Source organism: Ranitomeya imitator, chromosome 1, assembly GCF_032444005.1.
Source record: "Ranitomeya imitator isolate aRanImi1 chromosome 1, aRanImi1.pri, whole genome shotgun sequence".
Classification (NCBI taxonomy): domain Eukaryota; kingdom Metazoa; phylum Chordata; class Amphibia; order Anura; family Dendrobatidae; genus Ranitomeya; species Ranitomeya imitator.
The window spans coordinates 803,804,252-803,825,901 of record NC_091282.1 but is presented as its reverse complement, the minus strand read 5'-3'; the positions used below and the strand labels follow the sequence as shown (position 1 = coordinate 803,825,901).

Here is a 21,650-nt window from a genome sequence, read left to right as displayed (position 1 = left end):
TTATCTTGTGGTCTTATTACACCCCCCTTGTATACGCACTCCTAGTGGTGGCTACAGGTAACCAGAATTAGATCAGAGAGAAAAGGATACAAAACAAGGCACATTTCTTATGCACAACGAATACACTTTGAAAAATTTCCTTCTTCTCAGTGATAATTTTCAGTCTGGTGGTCCGTACGGCACATGACCACCATCGTTCCTGTGAACGAGGCCGCTGAACAATGTACCTGGAGATGGCGCTATTGTGCAGACCCTGAGGGGCTCAGGTTTCCCGGTTGTCTATATAGGAACTAAATATTTACTTCTCGGTGAAAAGCCCTTTGTAAGGTGAGAGGACGGAGCCCAGCAACGTCGGGGAGGGTTAATTACCACACTTCACCCTATTATTGTTTCAGCTGAAAAGGAAAATCAGCACTGAAGCCATGTCCAGGAAGAAAATCCCTTTAATTACTTCAAAGTGATAAGAAATGCAGCTGATTTATTACTCGGATCTCTCGTGATCCCTGGATTTACCAGGTATGAGGCAGGAATAAAAAAACTATGATGGAAAAAGAAAATGTATAAAAAAAAGCTCTTCTGCAGCCTGCAGTGTAAAGAATGGTGGATTCCTTGCTTAGTTATCATTTTCTCTTCTCATCTAAAATACCGGAATTACATTGCTCCAATAAACATTATATTAGGTGTAAAAGTAAAAGGTGACGTCCAATCCTTACTGACACCCTAACCTGCGCGATAGTCGTCATTAGACAGAAGCCACGCACCTTTATATTTCTTGGCCACCTCTTGAAAAGACTTCAGAAAAGTTAAGGACACGTGTTCCCCTGTAGAAGAAGAACATGATGAATCCATACCATAACGTTCCTGCTCATATGTCTTCACCTTTATCCCAAAGCTTAAAGGGATGTTCAGTATTCTGTAGGCGCTACGTGATCTCATCAGTGAAAGAATTAAAGGGATATTCACAAAACTGCAAGGTATTCCCTAATCTTAGAATAGGGGATAATTCCTGCTATCTGGGGGTCCGAGAGAGGAGACCCGCAGCGATCCCAAGAATGAGAGTCAGGAACCCTGAGAACACGGTGGTACAGAGCAATATCAGATCTATGCTTCCCCTCTGCTCCATTCACTACCTATAGGACTGCTGGAAACAGAGCCTGCACTCAGCAGCCCCATGGATAATGAATGGAGCGGAGGTTTAGAAAACCCACCCTACATGGGGCTGCAGAGCCCTCGTTGTAGGACCCTCATGAGCTCCTAGGAAATGATGTGCACGTGTTCAAACTCCTCCATTACGGACCCTCCAGTGGATGGGACTTATGTGCAGGATTACTGGAAGCTAAACATGATGACAAATGTCTGCAGTCACATCACGTCGGCTTCTACCTCCAGGAAAGAGCGCAGCTGGGAACTCACAGATCATGAAGAAGAGGACGGCGGTGGGGCGAGCGCCGGAGGACACCATCCGGAAAGTGTCATCTGTCAGTGACGGCACCAGCGGCAGCCGGGGTCTTCTGCTCCCGAATACGTCCCTCGCTACCTCGTCATCCTGGACCTCTGCAGGAAGGAAAGTATTCACAGCGCAAATATTTACATGGGGAGGCACGGCCCGAAAAGAGAATGAGGTACAGGCAGACGGGGCAGGAACCACCATGTGTGCACCTAAGCTGCAAATTATCTAGGCAGTATCTAAGCAGCACAGTACGTAAGCATTACCGCATCTGAGCTGCTTTATTCCCAAGGAGTTCAGGTTCTTTCCAGCCAGGCACCTAAGAAGCATGGTCCCTAATACGCACGGTACCCGAGCAGCATGCTTTCTAATACACATGGTACCCGAGCAGCATGGTTTCTAATACACACGGTACCCGAGCAGCATGCTTTCTAATACACACGGTACCCGAGCAGCATGCTTTCTAATACGCACGGTACCCGAGCAGCATGCTTTCTAATACACATGGTACCCGAGCAGCATGGTTTCTAATACACACGGTACCCGAGCAGCATGCTTTCTAATACACACGGTACCCGAGCAGCATGCTTTCTAATACACATGGTACCCGAGCAGCATGGTTTCTAATACACACGGTACCCGAGCAGCATGCTTTCTAATACACACGGTACCCAAGCAGCGTGGTTTCTAATACGCACGGTACCCCAGCAGCATGGTCTCTAATACGCACGCTACCCGAGCAGCATGGCTTCTAATACACACTGTACCCGAGCAGCATGGTTTCTAATACGCACGGTACCCCAGCAGCATGGTTTCTAATAAACACTGTACCCGAGCAGCATGGTTTCTAATACGCACGGTACCCGAGCAGCACGGTCTCTAATATGCACGGTACCCGAGCAGCATGGTCTCTAATACGCACGCTACCCGAGCAGCATGGTTTCTAATACGCACGGTACCCAAGCAGCATGGTTTCTAATACGCACGGTACCCGAGCAGCACGGTCTCTAATATGCACGGTACCCGAGCAGCATGGTCTCTAATACGCACGCTACCCGAGCAGCATGGTTTCTAATACGCACGGTACCCAAGCAGCATGGTTTCTAATACGCACGGTACCCAAGCAGCATGGTTTCTAATACGCACGGTACCCGAGCAGCACGGTCTCTAATATGCACGGTACCCGAGCAGCATGGTCTTGCCCACCGCAGGAGTGCACTGTGCCAGTCCTGCGATGGCGGTCTGTGTATAGAGTGACCAGGGAGGCCGCTGCAGCGAGGGCCATCAGCTTCATGCTTCACTCTGTGCACGCGGCAATCACAGCGAGGACTGAAATAGGTAGATGCCTGCGAGCCGCCATATAAAGGATCCCACCTGCCAGGACCTCACGCCCTGCCGGCAAGGATGCAATTACCTGGGTCGGCGAGTGCGTCTTCAGGCTGCTCCTCTTTAGGGACATGTATGAGGTCGAGGATCTGCTGTGTCGTCTCCAACGTCAGATACTTTACTGCTGAGCTCTGTAGACAGGAAGGTTGTTAAAGGGGACTCCATCGTATCGTTAGGATATGGGGGGACCTTCCTGAGAAACAAGGGTCTGCAGAGCTGGTGCAGAAATGGAGGCCTTTCATTTTCCCCTTCCGGCTGCAGTTCCCCCGCACGGTGCTGATGTGTAGATGCCGGCTCGGAGGCGACTTCACTCCCAGCAGACAGAACACACCATCACTCTCTAAGATGGGAATAGCCCTTTACATAGAGCGCACAGTCATGGTGGAGCGTCCTTGTGCTGGGGGCGTTGTACAGATGTGTTGGGTCGCACTTACCTCGTCCGGTCTCTTCACGGCCACGTTGTAGGCGGCAGGGACCTTTACCTGAGACCTCTCCCTGGAAATAACAGAAAAACTACAACTGAAGAAAGCGCTGCCCCCTACCCAGAAATGCACACGATCGGGGGTACGCAATCATCTTGGCGCCACTTGGTAAAACCTCAGCCCCCCAGATCTACGTTGCCCCTGACTTGCACCTGGATAACACGGCCACGCCGGCTTTCCCCAGCAGCTGCCACGCCACGTCCTCTGCGGTCTCCATATCCGCTTCATAGGTGTCCTGCTGGCTCAGAATGAAGATCTCGGGTAATCCGAGCTGGAGGTGAACGCTGGAAAACTCCTCCGGATCCTCCAAAGACTGAACCTGGAGAAGCAGAGATGGAAATGACAGCAGTGGACATTCTCCACGTGGAGCTACATTGCGAGAAAAATCTATGTCCAGAAGAGTCAGACGAGATATCTGCTTTAAAAAAAAAAAAAAAAAAAAGAAACGCTTGCAGTGCACATACGTACCACCAGAGGGAGCCCCATGAGTTTCAGAAAGCGATGGACGCTGATTGTAGTCAGCGGCTGATCTGACAGCGTTCGCCGACACTTCTGACTGACGCCCGTCACTGATTTACAATGGATGAATGCGAGTCTGGCTGGGACTATGCTGGGGTCTTCAGCACTACAAACAAATAACCAATAAAATTAAAAATAAAACACAAGCACATCATAAACTATCCCCGTCCTACTAACGTGTGTTGTGATTTCTTTCTACATCGGCCATTTCTGATGCCAGGAGCAGTTTTTAATCGTTATGGAGCAATGATTCAGTGACCCAGACAAAATGCAACATGTGCAGCTGCTGAAAAAGCTTTATTCTATAGGTATAAAATCCTAAATATTTCCTGGCTTATTTCATTCTCCAGATCATTGGCCTGCAAGAAGTGGCTATGCGGCTGTAAGGAAACTAAAAGTCCCAGCATGCCATGGCAGCAGACAACTGCTACAGCCATGGGAAAATAACCAGAAAATGGTGCAACTGCGCCCTCTGCTGGCACAAAGAGGAAAGTGCAAGAAAAGCAAACAAAGGACTCGTCTATTGCGGCAAAACAGCCATAACGATTCCCCTCCTTTTACCACAATTTTATATTGTTTTTATGATTTTAACACACAAAAAATGATAAGAAATATTGTAAGTACATGGAGATAAATTCATAATGATGTCTTTACCTAATATTCTTCAGCACATTCGTCTCTGTGGTCACAACAAACTGGTGCGTCGACCCATGGACAAAAGCGGCCTCCATGACATAGCGGTGCTCTGAGGGGGGAAGCATGACTGCATGTTTGAATGTTTTTTGTTTCCTATTTAAATGACACCAATCATTTTATCATACAAGGGTAACTATTTTTTTTTTACTTTTTAAGTTCTTGGAGGGGATTTGAACCCACAATCGTCTCAGGAGCAGTGTAAAAATAGGAGAAGTGATGATCTCCTCAGGAAATACAGAGAAGGTCTTCAGACCCGTCTGCACTGGAACTATGGGCACAGGGCCGGTGTCAGCACCGGGGGAAGTGCCAAATGGGTCGTCAGGGACACCGGCGCGCTATGGGGACCTGGTGCTTGTGCCTGCACCCAAGAGTGACTCCCCCACATGCTCAGGGTACCGGCACTTGCGATACTTACTTCTCCCCACTCCACCGCGCCGACGTCTTCCTCGTCTCCTGACTGTGACCATCAGGTCAGAGGGCGCAATGACGTCACTAGTATGTGCCCCCCTGCCTGAGCAGTCACAGAGCTGAGACACGGCGAGACACTGAGTCCGGAGCAGAGCAGCGGCCGCGAGGAGAGGGGAGGATTTCATTATTGCTTTTTTTCATATTTGGAGCAATATTTGGTGGCTCAGTGGATAGCACAGCAGCGCTGGAGTCCTGCGTTCAAATCCCATCAAGGACAACATCTACAAGGAGTTTGTATGTTCTTCCCGTGTTTGTGTGGGTTTCCTCCGGGTTCTCCGGTTGCCTCCCACATTCCAAAGATAGGGAATTTAGATTGTGAGCCCCATAGGGGACAGTGATGATAATGTGTGTAAAGCGCTGTGGAATTAATGACACTATATAAAAAAGTAAAATAAATAATTAAATATATGGGGCCCATTATATATGGAGCATTATAAGAGGCACATTCTGTTTGGAGGTTTATATGAGGCTCATTATATACTAGAGCATAATATATGGGGCCCATTATATACCGGAGCATAATACACTGTGTTTCAAATTATTATGCAAATTACATTTTTCTGTGATTTTCCTATATGGTCGGTGCAAATAACAGTCAGTCTAATAAAAGTCATCACCCGTTAGAGTATACATCGAATTTTATTGAAGAAACCTCCCAATGATAACAGTATAATCTCCAAAATGAATAAAAACTCAAAATGCACTGTTCCAAATTATTAGGCACAGTAAAATTTCTAAACATTTGATATGTTTTAAAGAACTGAAAATGCTCATTTGTGGAATTTGCAGTATTAGGAGGTCACATTCACTGAACAAAAAATCTATTTAACTCCAAAACATCCTAACAGGCCAAGATACATGTTAACATAGGACCCCTTCTTTGATATCACCTTCACAATTCTTGCATCCATTGAACTTGTGAGTTTTTGGAGAGTTTCTGCTTGTATTTCTTTGCATGAAGTCAGAATAGCCTCCCAGAGCTGCTGTTTTGATGTGAACTGCCTCCCACCCTCATAGATCTTTGGCTTGATGATACTACAAAGGTTTTCTATAGGGTTGAAGTCAGGGGAAGATGGTGGCCACACCATGAGTTTATCTCCGTTTATGCCCAAAGCAGCCAATGACTCAGAGGTATTCTTTGCAGCATGAGATGGTGCATTGTCATGCATGAAGATGATTTTGCTCCTGAAGGCATGTTTCTGCTTTTTAGACCATTGAAGAAAGTTGTCAGTCAGAAACTCTATTTACTTTGCAGAGGTCATTTTCACACCTTCAGGAACCTTAATGTGCCCTACCAGCTGTTTCCTCATGATTCCGGCCCAAAACATGACTCCTCCACCTCCTTGCTGGGACATGGTGGCCATCCACTAACCATCCACTACTCCATTCATCTGGACCACCCAGGGTTGCTCGACACTCATCAGTAAACAAGACTGTTTGAAAATTAGTCTTCATGTATGTCTGGGCCCACTGCAACCATTTCTGCTCATGAACACTGTTTAGGGGTGGCCGAATAGTAACATAGTAACATAGTAACATAGTTAGTAAGGCCGAAAAAAGACATTTGTCCATCCAGTTCAGCCTATATTCCATCATAATAAATACCCAGATCTACGTCCTTCCACAGAACCTAATAATTGTATGATACAATATTGTTCTGCTCCAGGAAGACATCCAGGCCTCTCTTGAACCCCTCGACTGAGTTCGCCATCACCACCTCCTCAGGCAAGCAATTCCAGATTCTCTCTGCCCTAACAGTAAAGAATCCTCTTCTATGTTGGTGGAAAAACCTTCTCTCCTCCAGACGCAAAGAATGCCCCCTTGTGCCCGTCACCTTCCTTGGTATAAACAGATCCTCAGCGAGATATTTGTATTGTCCCCTTATATACTTATACATGGTTATTAGATCGCCCCTAGTAGATTTATGCACCACAGCAAGCCTTTGAAGGATCCTACACCTTGAGGTTCGAGTGACTCCAGAGGCACCAGCAGCTTCAAATATCTGTTTGCTGCTTTGTAATGGTATTTTGGCAGCTGCTTTCTTAATCCAATGAATTTGTCTGGCAGAAACCTTCCTCATTATGCTTTTATCTGCATGAACTCTGTCTGTGCTCTGTTTCAGTCACAAATCTCTTCACAGTATGATGATCACTCTTAAGTTTTCGTGAAATATCTAATGTTTCATTGCACTATTTAATGTTTTTCAGCAGCAGAGAGATCCTTTTTATTTCCCATATTGTTTGAAACCTGTGGCCTGCTTAATAATGTGGAACATCATTTTTAAGTAGTTTTCCTTTAATTAGAATCACCTGAAAAACTAATTATCACATATGTTTAAGATTGATTTCAGTGATCCATTGAGCCCTGAGACACAATACCATCCACAAGTTTATTTGAAAAACAAAACAATTAAATCTTTATGACACTTAAATCCAATTTGCATAATTTGGAACACAGTGTATTTGAGGCCCATTATTTATGGAGCATTATAAGAGGCATATTCTGTATGGAGCATTATATGGGGCCCATTATATATGGAGCATCATATGGGGCCCATTATATATGGAGCATTTTAAGAGGCACATTCTGTATGGAGCATTATATGGGGCCCATTATATATGGAGCATCATATGGAGCCCATTATATATGAAGCATTAAAAGAGGCACATTCTGTATGGAGCATTATATGGGGCCCATTATCTATGGAGCATCATATGGGGCCCATTATCTATGGAGCATTATAAGAGGCACATTCTGTATGGAGCATTATATGGGGCCCATTAGGTATGGAGCATCATATGGGGCCCATTATATATGGAGCATTATAACAGGCACATTCTGTATGAAGAAGATACATTCTGTATGGAGGTTTATATGGGGCCCATTATATACCGGAGCATAACATATGGGGCCCATGATATATGGAGCATTATATGGGACCCATTATACTGTATAGAGCATTATATGGGGCTCATTATACTGTATGGAGTTTAACATGGAACCCATTATACTGTAAGGAGGGTTATATGGGACTCATTATACTATATGAATCATTATATGTGGCTCATTATACTGTATGGCGGACTATGTCGTGCCCATAATAATCAATGGAGCATTACATGGGGCTCATTATTCTGTATGGAGCACTATGTGGTACCCATAATACTGTATGGAGCAATATATGGGGCCCATTATATATTACATGGAGCAATATATGGGGCTCATTATTCTGTATGGAGCAATATATGGAGGTCATTATTCTGTATGGAGAACTTTGTGGTGCCCATAATACTGTATGGTGCAATATATGGAGCTCATTATATACTGTATGGAGCAATATATTGGGCCCATTATATACTGTGTGGAGCAATATATGGGGCTCATTATTCTGCATGGAGCAATATTTGGGGCCCATTATATACTGTATGGAGCAATATATTGGGCCCATTATATACTGTATGGAACATTATCTGGGGCCCATTATATACTGTATGGAACAATATATGGGGCCCATTATATACTGTATGAAGCAATATATGAGGCCTATTATATAATGTATGGAGCAATATGTGGGGCTCATTATCCTGTATGGAGCAATATCTGGGGCTCATTTTATACTTTGTGGAGGAATATATGGTGTCCATTATATACTGTATGGAGCAATATATGGGGCTCATAATTCTGTATGGAGGACTACGTGGTGCCCATATTACTGTATAGAGCGATATATGGGGCTCATTATACTATATGGAGCAATATATAGGGCTCATAATTCTGTAAGGAGCACTATGTGGTGCCCATAATACTGGATAGAGCAATATATGGGGCCTATTATATAATGTACGGAGCAATAAGTGGGGCTCATTATTCTGCATGGAGCAAAATATGGGGCTCATTATACTGTATGGAGCAATATATGGGGCTCATAATACTGTATGGAGCAATATCTGGGGCTCATTTTATACTTTGTGGAGGAATATATGGTGCCCATTATATACTGTATGGAGCAATATATGGGGTTCATAATTCTATATGGAGCACTATGTGGTGCCCATAATACTGTATTTAGCAGTATATGTGGCTAATTATACTGTATGGAGCAATATATGGGGCTCATAATTCTGTATGGAGCACTATGTGGTGCCCATAATACTGTATAGAGCAATATATGGGGCTCATTATACTGTATGGAGCAATATATGGGGCTCATAATTCTGTATGGAGCACTATGTGGTGCCCATAATACTGCCCATAATACTGTATGGAGCAAAATATGGAGAACTATGTGGTGCCCATAATACTGTATGGAGCAATGTATGGGGCTCATTATATATTATATGGAGCAATATATGGGGGTCTATTATATACTGTATGGGGCTCATTCTGTATGGAACATTAAATGAGGCCCATTATACTGCATGGATCAATATATGGGACTCATAATATAGTGTATGAAGCAGTACATTGGGCCCATTATATACTGTATGGAGCAATATATGGGGCCCATTATATACTGTATGGGGCAATATAAGGGGCCTATTATATAATGTATGGAGCAATATATGGGGCTCATCATACTGTATGGAGGACTATGTGGTGCCCAAAATACTGTATGGAGCAATATATGGGGCTCATGATATACTGTATGGAATAATATATGGCGCCCATTATATACTGTATGGAGCAATACATGGGGCTCATTATTCTGTATGGAACATTATATGGGGCCCATTATATTGCATGGAGCAATATATGTGACTCATTATATACCGTATGGAGAAATATGTGGGGCTCATTCTGTATGGAAGAACATATCCATGTGAAGTGTCACTGGATGCGCTGCTGATAATTATATTTAACGAATAATTTCCTTAGAAACGTTATTTTAACAGGTTTACAAAGTCAACGCATTTCGAGGTCAACCTAGGTTTTTGTCCTGATGAAGAGGTTATGTGTTGACTTCGAAACGCGTTAACTTTGTAAACCTGTTAAAATAAAGTTTTCAAGGAAAATATTTGTTGAATATAATTATCAGCAGCGCATCCAGTGACTCCTCACCTGGATATTTTCTTTCTTTAAGTCCTTTGGACTCCTGTCCTGCAGCAGATGATATAAGCGTTTGATGCATGTTTCTTTTTGCAACACCACCAGGTGAGCAGATCAATGTTGGTTTCTGTGTTGTTTTAACATTTAAAACCCTATAGCACGCTCTTCCTTTCCCCAGTTTTCCCTACTACAATATTCTGTACGGAGCAATATATGGGATTCATTATAATGCATGGAGCAATATATGAGGCTCATTATACTGTATGGAGGACGAGGTGGTGCCTGTAATACTGTATGGAGGACGAGGTGGTGCCCATAATACTGTATGGAGGACTATACTGTCCTGTCTAAAATGAGAAGTCTGCAGTCATTCCGTGTGTCACTCTGTGTGACTGCAGACTTTTGACCCCCCCCCCCCCCCCCCCAAGACCACACTGTGCGCTATGAGGATTCGCCGCTTTCTGAGCTATTGATATCACTCGTGTAATGTAAGAAGTGAAATCTTGTACTACACCTATATTTCTCTGTTGTATCTGTGCATCATGTATTGTTGTATGTGGGGCCCACTGAGACTCTTCCACCCGGGGCCCATAAAAACATGGAGCTGGTCCTGCATGGGCAGCCCACTACTGCGTCGTAGGGGGAAGAATGATGAGGACATGAGAGTCATGTGATCAACCCACTTAAATGTCGCTGCCAGAGACTGACAGCAGCATTTGTACAGCAGCAATCCACGCTGGCGATCACTGTTGCTAGAGCACAACCGGCACCCGCAATGGATGCAGCAGGCTCGGCTCCAAACCCTGTGTGACAAACATGTCAGGAAGGGGTTAAATACATTTTGTATGTTATTTTGAATAGCTGATAACAGGGAACAATACCACGCCAGACAATCATTGCATCATTCCCTATAAAACAGCCCCCGTTATTTCTACCGTACCTGGCGTCCCGATCGCATGGACATATGCGAAGACGATGTTCTTCTTCCCTTTGGCGGCGTCTTCTAACTTTCGCAGTTCCGGGGTGGAGGTGATGTATCGGACCTCGTTGTATAGTAAGACGCTGAAATATATGGACAGAGGCACGATGAGCAGGACGACACATTAACCCCTTACTGACCAGAGTCTCAGCCATAAATGTTCAGATGCTGTACAGAGATTTTGCACATTCGCCATTTTTGCAGCAGAGTGAATCTGAGCCGGCTAAGACCCAGCAGTTCTGCCATGGCGGATGGTGGCCAGTGGTCGCTGGGTCTAACAGAAGCAGCGGTATTGGACTTGGCTAAGCGAGGAGGCTGCAGAGAATATAACGGCATCGGCGCACAGGTTAGATGGTGCCCCAGAGGAGGAGGCGCTCTTTATGGGGGCACAGCTAGAAGCCGTACTAGGGCACAGAGCTGATGAATACCTGGACAGAGCAAATCAGGAACATGATCGGTGTCACACAACATTACCAGCTGCGGAGAGAACCAAATATGGATGAATGAAGGATGAGACGGACGAGGAATCAACACCAACGGATGCTACTCACAATAAGACATTGGCCACGATGGCGTTCACATCAAATAGCGTATCTGTGGGGAAGGACCGCAGTAATCTGGAGCCCCTGAAGAAGGAGAAGAAACCGCGCAGCAATGAGAGAAGACCCTGCACCTTATATTGAGAGAGAACTCACAGTAATGGAGGAAGGAAGGATGGAAAAGAAGAATGGAAAGGAAGGGAGGAAGAATAGAAAGGATGGAAATGAAGGAAGGAAGGATGGAAAGAAGGAAAGGAAAGATGGAACGATGAAAAGGAAGGAACGATGGAAAGGAAGGAAAGGAAGGATGGAAAGGAAAGGAGGATGGAAAGGAAGGAAGGAATGATGGAACAGATGAAAAGGAAGGAAAAATGGAAAGGAAGGAATGAATGAAGGATGGAAAGGAAGGAAAGAAGGATGGAAAGGAAGGATGGAAAGGAAGGAAGGATAGGAAGGATGGAAAGGAAGGAAGGAAAGAAAGAATGGAAAGGAAGGAAAGGATGAAAAGGAAGGAAAAATGGAAAGGAAGGAATGAATGAAGGATGGAAAGGAAGGAAAGAAGGATGGAAAGGAACGATGGAAAAGAAGGAAGGATAGGAAGGATGGAAAGGAAGGAAGGATGGAGAGGAAGGAAGGGTGGAAAAGAAAGAAGGATAGAAAGGAAGAAAGGAAAGCAAGGAAGGATGTAAAGGAAGGAAAGGATGGATGGAAGGCAAGGAAGGAAGAATGGAAAGAAAGAAAGGAAGGAAGAATGGAAAAGAAGGAATGAAGGATGGAAAAGAAGGATGGATGGAAAAGAAGGGAGGAAGGATGGAAAAGAAGGGAGGAAGGATGGAAAAGAAGGAAGGATGGAACGGAAGGAAGGGGAGGAAGGATGGAAAGAAAGGAAAGATGGAAAAGAAGGAAGGATGGAAAGGAAGGAAGAATGGAATGGAAGGAAGGATGGAATGGAAGGAAGAATGGAACGGAAGGAAGGGGAGGAAGGATGGAAAGGAAGGAAGAATGGAATGGAAGGAAGGATGGAATGGAAGGAAGGATGGAATGGAAGGAAGGGAGGAAGGATGGAAAGGAAGGAAAGATGGGATGGAAAGGAAGGAAGGATGAAAAGGAAGGAAGGATGGAAAGGAAGGAAGTATGGAAAGGAAGGAAGAAAGAATGGAAAGGAAGGAAAGATGGGATGGAAAGGAAGGATGGAAAGGAAGGAAGGATGGAAAGGAAGAAAGGATGGAAAGGGAGGGAGGAAAGGGAGGAAGGATGGAAAGGGAGGAAGGATGGAAAGGAAGGAAGGATGGAAAGGGAGGAAAGAAAGGGAGGAAGGATGGAAAGGGAGGAAGGAAGAATGGATAGGAAGGAAGGAAGGATGGATGGATGGAAAAGAAGGAAGGAAGGATGGAAAAGATGGAAGGATGGATAGGAAGGAAGGATGGATGGAAAAGAAGGAAGGAAGGAATGGAAGGAAGGATGGAAGGAATAATGAAAAGGAAGGAAGGATGGAAAAGAAGGAATGAAGGATGTGAAGGAAAGGAAGGACAGAAAGGAAGGAACAATGAAAGGAAGGAAGGAAAGGAATGATGAAGAAGAAGGAAGGATGGAAAGGAAGAATGAAAGGAAGGATGGAAAAGAAGGAAGGAAAGGAAGGAAAGATGGAAAGGAAGGAAGGATGGAAAGGAAGAAAGAATGAAAGGAAGAAAGGATGGAAAGGAAGGAAGGATGTAAAGGAAGGATGGAAAGGAAGGAAGGATGGATGGAAAGGAAGAAAGGAAAGGTGGAAAGGAAGGAAGGGTGGCAAAAAAGGGGATGAAGGAAGGAAGAAGGATGGAAAAGAAGGGAGGAAGGATGGAAATGATGGAAAGGAAGGATGGAAAGAAAGGAAGGAAAGAAGGAAGGAAGGATGGAAAAAGGAAGGAAGGATGGAAAGGAAGAATGGAAAGGAAGGAAAGATGGGATGGAAGGATGGAAAGGAAGGAAGGATGGAAAGGAAGGAAGAATGGATAGGAAGGAAGGATGGATGGGAAAAAAAGGAAGGAAGGATGGAAAAGAAGGAAGAATGGATATAAAGGATGGAAGGATGGATGGAAAAGAAGGAAGGAAGGAATGGAAGGAAGGATGGAAGGAATAATGAAAAGGAAGGAAGGATGGAAAAGAAGGAATGAAGGATGTGAAGGAAAGGAAGGACGGAAAGGAAGGAACAATGAAAGGAAGGAAGGAAAGGAATGATGAAGAAGAAGGAAGGATGGAAAGGAAGAATGAAAGGAAGGATGGAAAAGAAGGAAGGAAAGGAAGGAAAGATGGAAAGGAAGGAAGGATGGAAAGGAAGAAAGAATGAAAGGAAGAAAGGATGGAAAGGAAGGAAGGATGTAAAGGAAGGATGGAAAGGAAGGAAGGATGGATGGAAAGGAAGAAATGAAAGGTGGAAAGGAAGGAAGGGTGGCAAGGAAGGGGATGAAGGAAGGAAGAAGGATGGAAAAGAAGGGAGGAAGGATGGAAATGATGGAAAGGAAGGATGGAAAGAAAGGAAGGAAAGAAGGAAGGAAGGATGGAAAAAGGAAGGAAGGATGGAAAGGAAGAATGGAAAGGAAGGAAAGATGGGATGGAAGGATGGAAAGGAAGGAAGGATGGAAAGGAAGGAAGGAAGAATGGATAGGAAAAAGGGATTCAATACGTGTATCAAATAATTGAGCGAGGTGAATTGAAATCATTTTCCCAATTACAGGCGGAATTTGGTCTTGGGACTGTGGGTGAATTTCAGTATTTGCGGATGAGGCATGCTTTTGGAGCTCAGAGTAGAAACGGAGGTATTGGAATTCAGAGGGATATAGTACTGGAGTATGTGTGTAATGAAGGGACTACTGGGGGAGTCATATCTACTTTGTATAAAGATCTGTTGCACACTTTCCTATTGGGGTTTCCAATAATGGCGAGAGCTAAGTGGGAGAGGGATCTGGGTCCAATGAAGAATGAGACTTGGGAGTCGGTGCTAGAATGGGTCCCACGATTGTCACTGAGCGAACCGTATAGACTGTCACAGCTCTATGTGATACACAGGGTTTATAAGTCACCGATGGTGCTATATAAGGCTGGTTTGCGTGATGATTCTGAATGCCCGAGGTGTAAAACTGCAGATGCTGATATACTCCATATGATGTGGACGTGTCCGAGACTGGCTGCTTTTTGGGTGGTAGTTTTGAGTCGTATGGAAGGTGCGTATGGCTGTAAGGTGCCAAGGGATCCTATAGTGTGCTTGTTGGGATGTGTGGATGAGATTGGAGTGGATAACAACCTAAAGATAGCTATTGTCAGATTGTTATACATGGCTAGGAAGGTGATAGCTCGAAATTGGATTAGGGAAGAACCGCCGTCAAGAGGAGAGTTCCTCCAGTATGTGAAGCAGGGCCTGACACTAGAAAAGGGGTTTTATAAAAAAAGAGGGAAAATCGAAATGTTCAATAAAATGTGGTCTCCGTGGATTGCTATGGGATAGGGGTATTATAGAGGGAGAGTTAATTAAGGTTCCTAATTAATGGTAATGTTAAATGTGGCTTATATTATTGGCCGAGGGATTAGATAGTATATTGGTCTAATGATGGAAGTGCTAAGCAAGGTGAGCTGCTTTGTTGGGTGGGGTTGGGGGGTGGTGGGATTGAAGGGGAATGTTTGAAGGGGGAGAAAAAAGCTTTGTATTGAAAATGAGAATGTAACATGTCATTTATCTTGTTATTCTTAATAAAAAATTTATTTGAATAAAAAAAAGAATGGATAGGAAGGAAGGAAGGGGAGGAAGGATGGAAAGGAAGGAAATATGGGATGGAAAGGAAGGAAGAATGGATAGGAAGGAAGGATGGATGGAAAAAAAGGAAGGAAGGATGGAAAAGAAGGAAGAATGGATATAAAGGAAGGAAGGATGGATGGAAAAGAAGGAAGGAAGGAAGGATGGAAAGGAAGGAAGGATGGAAGGAATAATGAAAAGGAAGGAAGGATGGAAAAGAAGGAATGAAGGATGGAAAGGAAGGAAGGAAAGGAAGGATGGAAAAGAAGGAAGGATGGAAAGGAAGGAAGGATGGAAAGGAAGGAAGGATGGATGGAAATGAAAGAAGGAAGAATGGAAAGGAAGGAAGGAAGGATGGAAAAGAAGGAATGCAAAATGGAAAGGAAAGGAAGGATGAAAAGGAAGAAAGGAAAGGTGGAAAGGAAGGAAGGGTGGAAAGGAAGGGGATGAAGGAAGGAAGAAGGATGGAAAAGAACGGAGGAAGAATGGAAAGGATGGAAAGGAAGGATGAAAATGATGTAAAGGAAGGATGGAAAGGAAGGGAGGAAGGATGGATGGAAAGGAAGGGAGGAAGGATGGAAAGAAAGGAAGGAAAGAAGGAAGGAAGGACGGAAAGGAAGAAAGGATGGAAAAGAAAAGGATGGAAAAGAAAAAAGGATGGAAAAGAAAAAAGGATGGAAAGGAAAAAAGGATGGAAAGGAAAAAAGGATGGAAAGGAAAAAAGGTTGGCAAGGAAAAAAGGATGGAAAGGAAAAAAGGATGGAAAGGAAAAAAGGATGGAAAGGAAAGGAAGGATGGAAAGGAAGGAAGGATTGAAAGGAAGGATTGAACGGAAGGAAGGATGGAAAGGAAGAAAGGAAAGGTGGAAAGGAAGGAAGGGTGGCAAGGAAGGGGATGAAGGAAGGAAGAAGGATGGAAAAGAAGGGAGGAAGGATGGAAATGATGGAAAGGAAGGATGAAAATGATGGGAAGGAAGGATGGAAAGAAAGGAAGAAAAGAAGGAAGGAAGGATGGAAAAAGGAAGGAAGGATGGAAAGGAAGAATGGAAAGGAAGGAAAGATGGGATGGAAGGATGGAAAGGAAGGAAGGATGGAAAGGAAGGAAGGAAGAATGGATAGGAAGGAAGGGGAGGAAGGATGGAAAGGAAGGAAAGATGGGATGGAAAGGAAGGAAGAATGGATAGGAAGGGAGGATGGATGGAAAAAAAGGAAGGAAGGATGGAAAAGAAGGAAGGATGGATATAAAGGAAGGAAGGATGGAAGGATGGATGGAAAAGAAGGAAGGATGGATGGAAAGGAAGGAAGGATGGAAGGAATAATGAAAAGGAAGGAAGGATGGAAAAGAAGGAATGAAGGATGGAAAGGAAAAGAAGGATGGAAAGGAAGGAAGGAAAGGAAGGATGGAAAAGAAGGAAGGATGGAAAGGAAGGAAGGATGGAAAAGAAGGAAGGATGGAAAGGAAGGAAGGATGGATGGAAATGAAAGAAGGAAGAATGGAAAGGAAGGAAGGAAGGATGGAAAAGAAGGAAGGATTGAAAAGAAGGAATGCAGGATGGAAAGGAAAGGAAGGATGAAAAGGAAGAAAGGAAAGGTGGAAAGGAAGGAAGGGTGGAAAGGAAGGGGATGAAGGAAGTAAGAAGGATGGAAAAGAACGGAGGAAGAATGGAAAGGATGGAAAGGAAGGATGAAAATGATGTAAAGGAAGGAAGGATGGAAAGGAAGGGAGGAATAATGGAAAGGAAGGGAGGAAGGATGGAAAGAAAGGAAGGAAAGAAGGAAGGAAGGACGGAAAGGAAGAAAGGATGGAAAAGAAAAGGATGGAAAAGAAAAAAGGATGGGAAAAAAAAAAAGGATGGAAAGGAAAAAAGGATGGAAAGGAAAAAAGGTTGGCAAGGAAAAAGAGATGGAAAGGAAAAAGGATGGAAAAGAAAAAAGATGGAAAGGAAAAAAGGATGGAAAGGAAAAAAGGATGGAAAGGAAAGGAAGGATGGAAAGGAAGGAAGGATGGAAAGGAAGGAAGGATGGAAAGGAAGGAAGGAAAAGAAGGAAGGATGTAAAGGAAGGAAGGATGGAAAGGAAGGATGGAAAAGAGAGTAAGGAAAGGAAGGAAGGATGGGAAGGAAGGCAGGAAAGGAAGGAAAAAAGTAAACGGATGGAAAGGAAAAAAGGATGGAAAGGAAGGAAGGGTGGAAGGGAAGGGGATGAAGGAAGGAAGGTTGGAAAGGAAGGACAGAAAGGAAGGAAGGAAGGAAGGAAGGAAGGAAGGAAGGAAGGAAGGAAGGAAAGAAAGAAAGAAAGAAAGAAAGAAAGAAAGAAAGAAAGAAAGAAAGAAAGAAAGAAGAAAGAGAGAGAGAGAGAGAAAGAAAGAAAGAAAGAAAGAAAGAAAGAAAGAAAGAAAGAAAGAAAGAAAGAAAGAAAGAAAGAAAGAAAGAAAGAAGGAAGGATGGAAAAAAAGGAAGGATGGAAAGAAAGGAAGGATGGAAAGAAAGGAAGGATGGAAAGAAAGGAAAAAAGGAAGAAAGGGATGGATGGAAAGGAAGAAAGTGGTGGAAGGAAGGAAGGGAACGGAAACAAAAAAAGGTAAGGAATAACTAAAAAAAGGTAATATAGGATAGGATAGAGATAGATAGATAGATAGATAGATAGATAGATAGATAGATAGATAGATAGATAGATAGATAGTGTGAGGCAGTGAGGGGATCATATGTGAGGGTCGATATGTGTCCCCCAGGATGCAGACGGAGTCCCATTAAACCCGCTGGAGCACCTTGGGTTCACAGCAGGACACCTGTGAGTTACAAAGAAAGAGTGAATTGGGTCCAAGTAGTGACTGAGTCAGATTTTTAGGAAAACCTATTAAGGGCTTTTATTATTAGAGGAATTTGCAGGTTGGGTAGTTGGGCAAATCCCTCTCTCCACTCCAGGTTTTGGAAGTGGCTGTATGGCCACAATTTCATTTAAATCTGTCAGATTTTGCCTTGGGTGGGTCAGTATTTGAGTTTGCAAGCTACAGAGCAGGAGGCTCAGTGCACCCAGGCCTGTGTGGAGCTAATACAAAGCCAGGGACTTCCTGGCAGCTAACGCACCCAAAAGGCACGGCGATTGCTATTGTCAACGGCAACGGGTTCTGAGTTCTGGACTGTGTTTGTGGAAACCCGGATGCAATCTGGAGGTTATCACTCCTATCTGTGAGTTCTGAAAAATAAAGATTCCATTTATGTTGAACTTTCTGTGGTCCCTGCCTGTGGCATTGTACCAACCCCGCTGCACTACATATGGTTAGAGAATGCGGGCAGTGTGAACTGAGGCACACTCAAAGCCCTCTGCATGTCGTTTATTATGTCTGCCGAGCTGCAGCCCAAACCTGCCGACAAAATGGAGGAGCTATTGAAGCAGTTGGTCCTCACTCAGCGACAACAGCAGGAGCAGCAGCAACTGCAACAACAGCACAATCATCATCATCAGCTGTTGTATCAGCAGCAGCAGAAGACTAATGATCTCATTCAACAGCAGATTGCAGCTTTGCGAGATCCGCCCTCACCAGCGACCCTGATCCGTTCTGAGGCCCAGTACAAAGTCTGGTCAGCCCCGAGGAAGATGAGTCCCAAGAACGATATGGACGGCTTCCTCACCATGTTCTAGCAAAGGGAGAGAGCTTGCCGCTTTCCCAGGTCGCTGAAGTGGTGGCCCCCTTCTTGACAGGAGATGACCAGAAGGACAACTTTGACCTCAGTTGGGACGATGCCCTGGACTATGGGAAACAGAAAGGTGAGATCTTTGCCCGACTTGGGGATAATTTGTATGTATGGGCCCAACAGGTGTTCCAGTGGTCCTTTGCGGAGTATCACCCTGCCAGGTCTCAGGCATATGACATGCTGCAGCTGGTAAAAAAAATGGCTTCAGCCTGAGACCTTAACCCATTTCCAGATGGTAGAGAGGGTGGTGGTTGATCAGCTAGTAAGAACTCTGCCAGCCGCTATTCAGCGTTTGGTGGGCCAAGGGATCCCGGCACACTAGACCATGTGGTAAGTCTAATTGAGTGGTATACGGCCACTCAGGACTTTATACAGGACTCTGCTCCATTGCGGTTATAACGTCGGGCCCTGCAATCCCAGGAGCCTGGGAAAGGTCCATGACCGTATGCTGGGGCCAATCCGGACCGAGCCCGTACTGAGGGGATACCCCGAAGTGAGAGTGACAAGAGACCCGTTTCCCCTAAACTGGTCCCAGGGTCAAGTCATTTTGCAGCTGTTAGGTGTTGGCGGTGCCAAGAGCCAGGACATGTGGCTGCCAACTGCCCCCTGAAAGCTGAACTCATGGACTGCGGATTTACTCGGCGTGTGTCGATGTATGCCCAGGCTGTCTTCACCTCGGATCCTTTCGTCCCTGCAGGTCTACCACATCTGTGCCAGGTGCGTGTCAACGGACACCAGGCCGAGGCCCTCCTGGACTCAGGGAGCCTAGTGACACTTGTGCATGGGTCATTAATCACGGGCTTAGGACCCACTGGAAAGAAAGTGGGTGTTGTGTGCATTCATAGTGAACTCCGCGAGTACTTGAAAGTAGAGGTTTCATTTCTTACGCCATGTGGGGAGATTACACATGTGGTGGGGGTAGTTAAGACCCTTTTTTACAGGGCTGTCCTTGGAAGAGATTTGCCCCTCTTCTAGTCTCTGCGGAAAACTAAAATTAACCGTCCCCAGACAAATATTGTTCTAGGTGCAGAGCCCGAAGATCCCAACACAGGGATTCCTGCTGTAAGGGTCACACCGATAGGGAAAGAGTGTGAACCCGATAGGTTTCCCCTAGAGGTGATGGCAGGAGAGGTCGAGGAGATCCCGACAATCCCCGAGCTAAAAATGCCCCAGGGAACTTTTGGGACAGCCCAGCTACAGGATCCCGCACTGACCCAGGCATGGGAAAAGATAATCGAGGTAAATGGGGTGGCTCAGCCACCGGGTGCAGAGTCGGTGTTCCCATGCATGGCAATCAACCAAGAGTTACTATACAGGGTTGATAAAATCCAGGACAAGATGGTAGAACAACTGCCCCAATCCTACTGTGCGGTGCTCAAAATCGCTCATACCCACATGCTGGGAGGGCACTTGGGGAGCCAAAAAGACATAGGAGCGGTCCTTTCGCAGGAGGTGAACGGAGAAGAACATCATGTCACGTGAGTAGGAAACTCACCCCAGCCAAGAAGAATTAAAGCGTAGTGGAGGAGTACCTGGACATTAAAGGGAATCTGTCACCCCAAAAATGGCCTATAAACTAAGGTCACCGGCATCAGGGGCTTATCTACAGCAATCTGGAATGCTATAGATAAGCCCCCAATGTAACCTGAATGATAAGAAAAACAGGTTATATTATACTCACCCAAGGGCGGTCCCGCTGCGGTCCGGTTCGATGGGCCTTGCGGTCCAGGTCCGGCGCCTCCCATCTTCTTACGATGACGTCCTCTTCTTGTATTCACGCTGCAGCTCCGGCGCAGGCGTACTTTGTCTGTCCTGTTGAGGGCAGAGCAAAGTACTGCAGTGCGCAGGCGCCGGGGAATGTCAGAGAGGACCAGAACCTGTGCACTGCAGTACTTTGCTCTGCCCTCAACAGGGCAGACAAAGTACGCCTGCGCCAGAGCCGCAGCGTGAAGACAAGAAGAGGACGTCATCTGATGAAGATAGGAGGCGCCGGACCGGACCGCGAGCGAGGCCCATCAGACCCGGACCGCAGCGGGACCGCCCCTGGGTGAATATAATCTAACCTCTTTTTCTCATCTTTCAGGTGACATCAGGGGCTTATCTACAGCATTACAGAATGCTGTAGATAAGTCCCTGATGCCGGTGGCCTTAGTTTATAGGCCATTTTCGGGGTGACAGATTCCCTTTAAGTGGGCCATGAAGTCCCGACGCTATTATTTGTTTGGTCGACCATTTCGCTTGGTGACAGATCATTCCCCCTTGGTCTGGATGAGAAATGCCAAGGAGAGGAATGCTCAGGTCACCCGATGGTTCCTGTCTCTGCAATATTTAAATTTCACCGAGGAACATCGTGCAGGGAAAGCGCACGGAATGTGGATGCCCTGTCACGGGCCCCCTGTATGGTGACAAGGGTTCAACCCCATAAGTCTGAACAGAGGGGGGATATGTGAGGGTCGATATGTGTCCCCCAAGATGCGGACAGAGTCCTATTAAACCCACTGGAGCGCCTTGTATTCACAGCAGGATGCCTGTGAGTCACAAAGCAAAATAAAAGAAAGAGTAGATTGGGTACAAGTAGTGACTCAGTCAGATTATTAGGAAAACCCGTTATGGGCTTTTATTTTTAGA

At 45.2% G+C, this 21,650-nt stretch overlaps 1 protein-coding gene across 3 annotated transcripts in view; it reads right to left on the bottom strand.

Moving 5' to 3' along the window:
- The window catches only part of TXNDC16 (thioredoxin domain containing 16), a 74,454-nt gene that overhangs the window by 44,046 nt on the left and 8,758 nt on the right, over window positions 1–21,650 (bottom strand). For 2 of the 3 annotated variants that reach the window (XR_011315193.1, XM_069738758.1), the window contains exons 5-13: window positions 11,575–11,649; window positions 10,985–11,106; window positions 4,489–4,579; window positions 3,784–3,940; window positions 3,468–3,634; window positions 3,268–3,328; window positions 2,862–2,964; window positions 1,414–1,554; window positions 762–821 (exon numbers count right to left, since the gene is read on the bottom strand). Coding sequence is in view for 2 of the 3 variants with exons in the window: in XM_069738758.1 (XP_069594859.1) it covers window positions 762–821; window positions 1,414–1,554; window positions 2,862–2,964; window positions 3,268–3,328; window positions 3,468–3,634; window positions 3,784–3,940; window positions 4,489–4,579; window positions 10,985–11,106; window positions 11,575–11,649 (977 nt within the window). In the remaining variant the exon portion in view is untranslated. The remainder of the gene's footprint in view (window positions 1–761; window positions 822–1,413; window positions 1,555–2,861; window positions 2,965–3,267; window positions 3,329–3,467; window positions 3,635–3,783; window positions 3,941–4,488; window positions 4,580–10,984; window positions 11,107–11,574; window positions 11,650–21,650) is intronic. The other variant, XM_069738767.1, reaches the window with a different exon arrangement.